The following is a 1,622-nucleotide window of genomic DNA, read 5'->3' on the forward strand; positions in this document are numbered from 1 at the left end:
TCCATATCTCTTATCGCAACAGGTCGCTCACTCACTTGATTTGATTGAGAGCAAGCTTCACTCCCCATCCCACTCCCAACTGCTGACGGATCGACAACGTTGTCATTTAGCTCACTATGCAGTTGGGTGGCAGCGGCATTGCCAGTAGATTGCTGCTCCGCTTGGAATGCTGGTGAATGGGTGCGATCAGGTGATCGCGGTATTTTTGGACACCTACGAAAAGGGTATGCAGACTTACCTGGGGAATTCATACTTTCACTCATATTTTGTTTGCTAGTGCTCGTATGTTCCTCGACCACTTTAAACTGGGTTTCACCATGCACTCCACCATACCGTAGTGAGCTAGTGTCCATGCGGGGGGTGTGAAACCTCGCTTTTTCACTTGGCAGTACTTTTTTCTGCGTTTTGACAACTTTGTATACACGTGCGGTTGACACTTCTTTATTTGCCCCTCTGTTTGAGGGTACAACAAAAGTTTCGAGCACTTTTCACTCACTCTCTCTCTTTGCTTATATAGTAATAGCCAGAGATTTTGTTTGGATTTTCACAAATAAGACACGATAAAAAATCTCCACTTTCGGTGGAGAACCTTCGCTAGGCACCAAGTCACAAGCGGTGGTGTATTCGCGCACTTTTTTGCACCTTTGGTATAATTCCACGGGCACTGTACAATAATTTTGATTATTAATTTGCGAGCTTTAACAAACACGATTCACAGAGAGAATACGTATGTATATACCACGATCCAGAAAATAAAGGTCGCGCCATTCGCGGACCGCTAACCCTCTCTTCGTCGATTTGACAGCATCCACCCAATCGCTGACGTCATAATATACTTTTGTTTACATTCATTGTTGCCAACTTGGTGCTTTTCGCACCAAATTTAGTGGGTATTCAAAACGCGAAAATTTTTGAGTTTTGTGCTTGGTGCGTTTTTGGTGCTTTTGTTTTTAGTTTGAAGACTTAAAATTAGAAAATCTTACAAAAATGGAAGCAAAATTTATAGCAATCGTAAGTGTTCTAAGCAATTTTACGAAAAATTTAAACAAAATCATGGCACAGTGACAATCATAAGCAACAACGAAATATGTGCAGCACCTTCAATCATGCCAGAAGAAATCGACCGTTGTGCAAGAAACATTGATTTTTATTAATTTGAATCGGCATCCTTACAACAAAATTATGTATTCATATAAAGTCCATAAAATACACCAATACAAATTTGGTGCTTTTTCAGATTGAAAACTGGGCAATACTGCCTTTTGTTCGATGCTTCTTCTTTTTCTTGTTGAGTTCGTCTTGCTCTCTCATTCTGGTATATTTTAACGTTACTCTCAGCTCGATTGGCGCAATCTTGTATTCTATCACTCTTGTGTATATACGTATAGATACATATGTGCATAGATACTTATGTGCATAGATACATATATAAGTGTCCGCATATATTTTTTCTCGTCACTTGCTCTGCCGCTTCACTGCAGCAAAACCAAGTTGTGGGAAAACCCTGACGATATGCGTACAATTGAAACCATAGGTTTGAAGATAGCGTAAATTGATGTGAAAATTTCAATTTCTTTAAATATATTTATGTATGGATGTACATCCCTGCAAGAACAGTGACT

The 1,622-nt window shown here is 39.6% G+C and overlaps 1 protein-coding gene across 1 annotated transcript in view; it reads right to left on the bottom strand.

Annotated features, from left to right (window-relative positions):
* The window catches only part of LOC118749766, a 44,839-nt gene that overhangs the window by 34,901 nt on the left and 8,316 nt on the right, over positions 1–1,622 (bottom strand). The window contains exon 5 of the mRNA XM_036484545.1: positions 36–213. Within this exon, the coding sequence (XP_036340438.1) occupies positions 36–213 (178 nt within the window). The remainder of the gene's footprint in view (positions 1–35; positions 214–1,622) is intronic.

Source organism: Rhagoletis pomonella, unplaced genomic scaffold (genome assembly GCF_013731165.1).
Source record: "Rhagoletis pomonella isolate Grant_MI unplaced genomic scaffold, Rhpom_1.0 Rhpom_scaffold_00046, whole genome shotgun sequence".
Lineage (NCBI taxonomy): Eukaryota > Metazoa > Arthropoda > Insecta > Diptera > Tephritidae > Rhagoletis > Rhagoletis pomonella.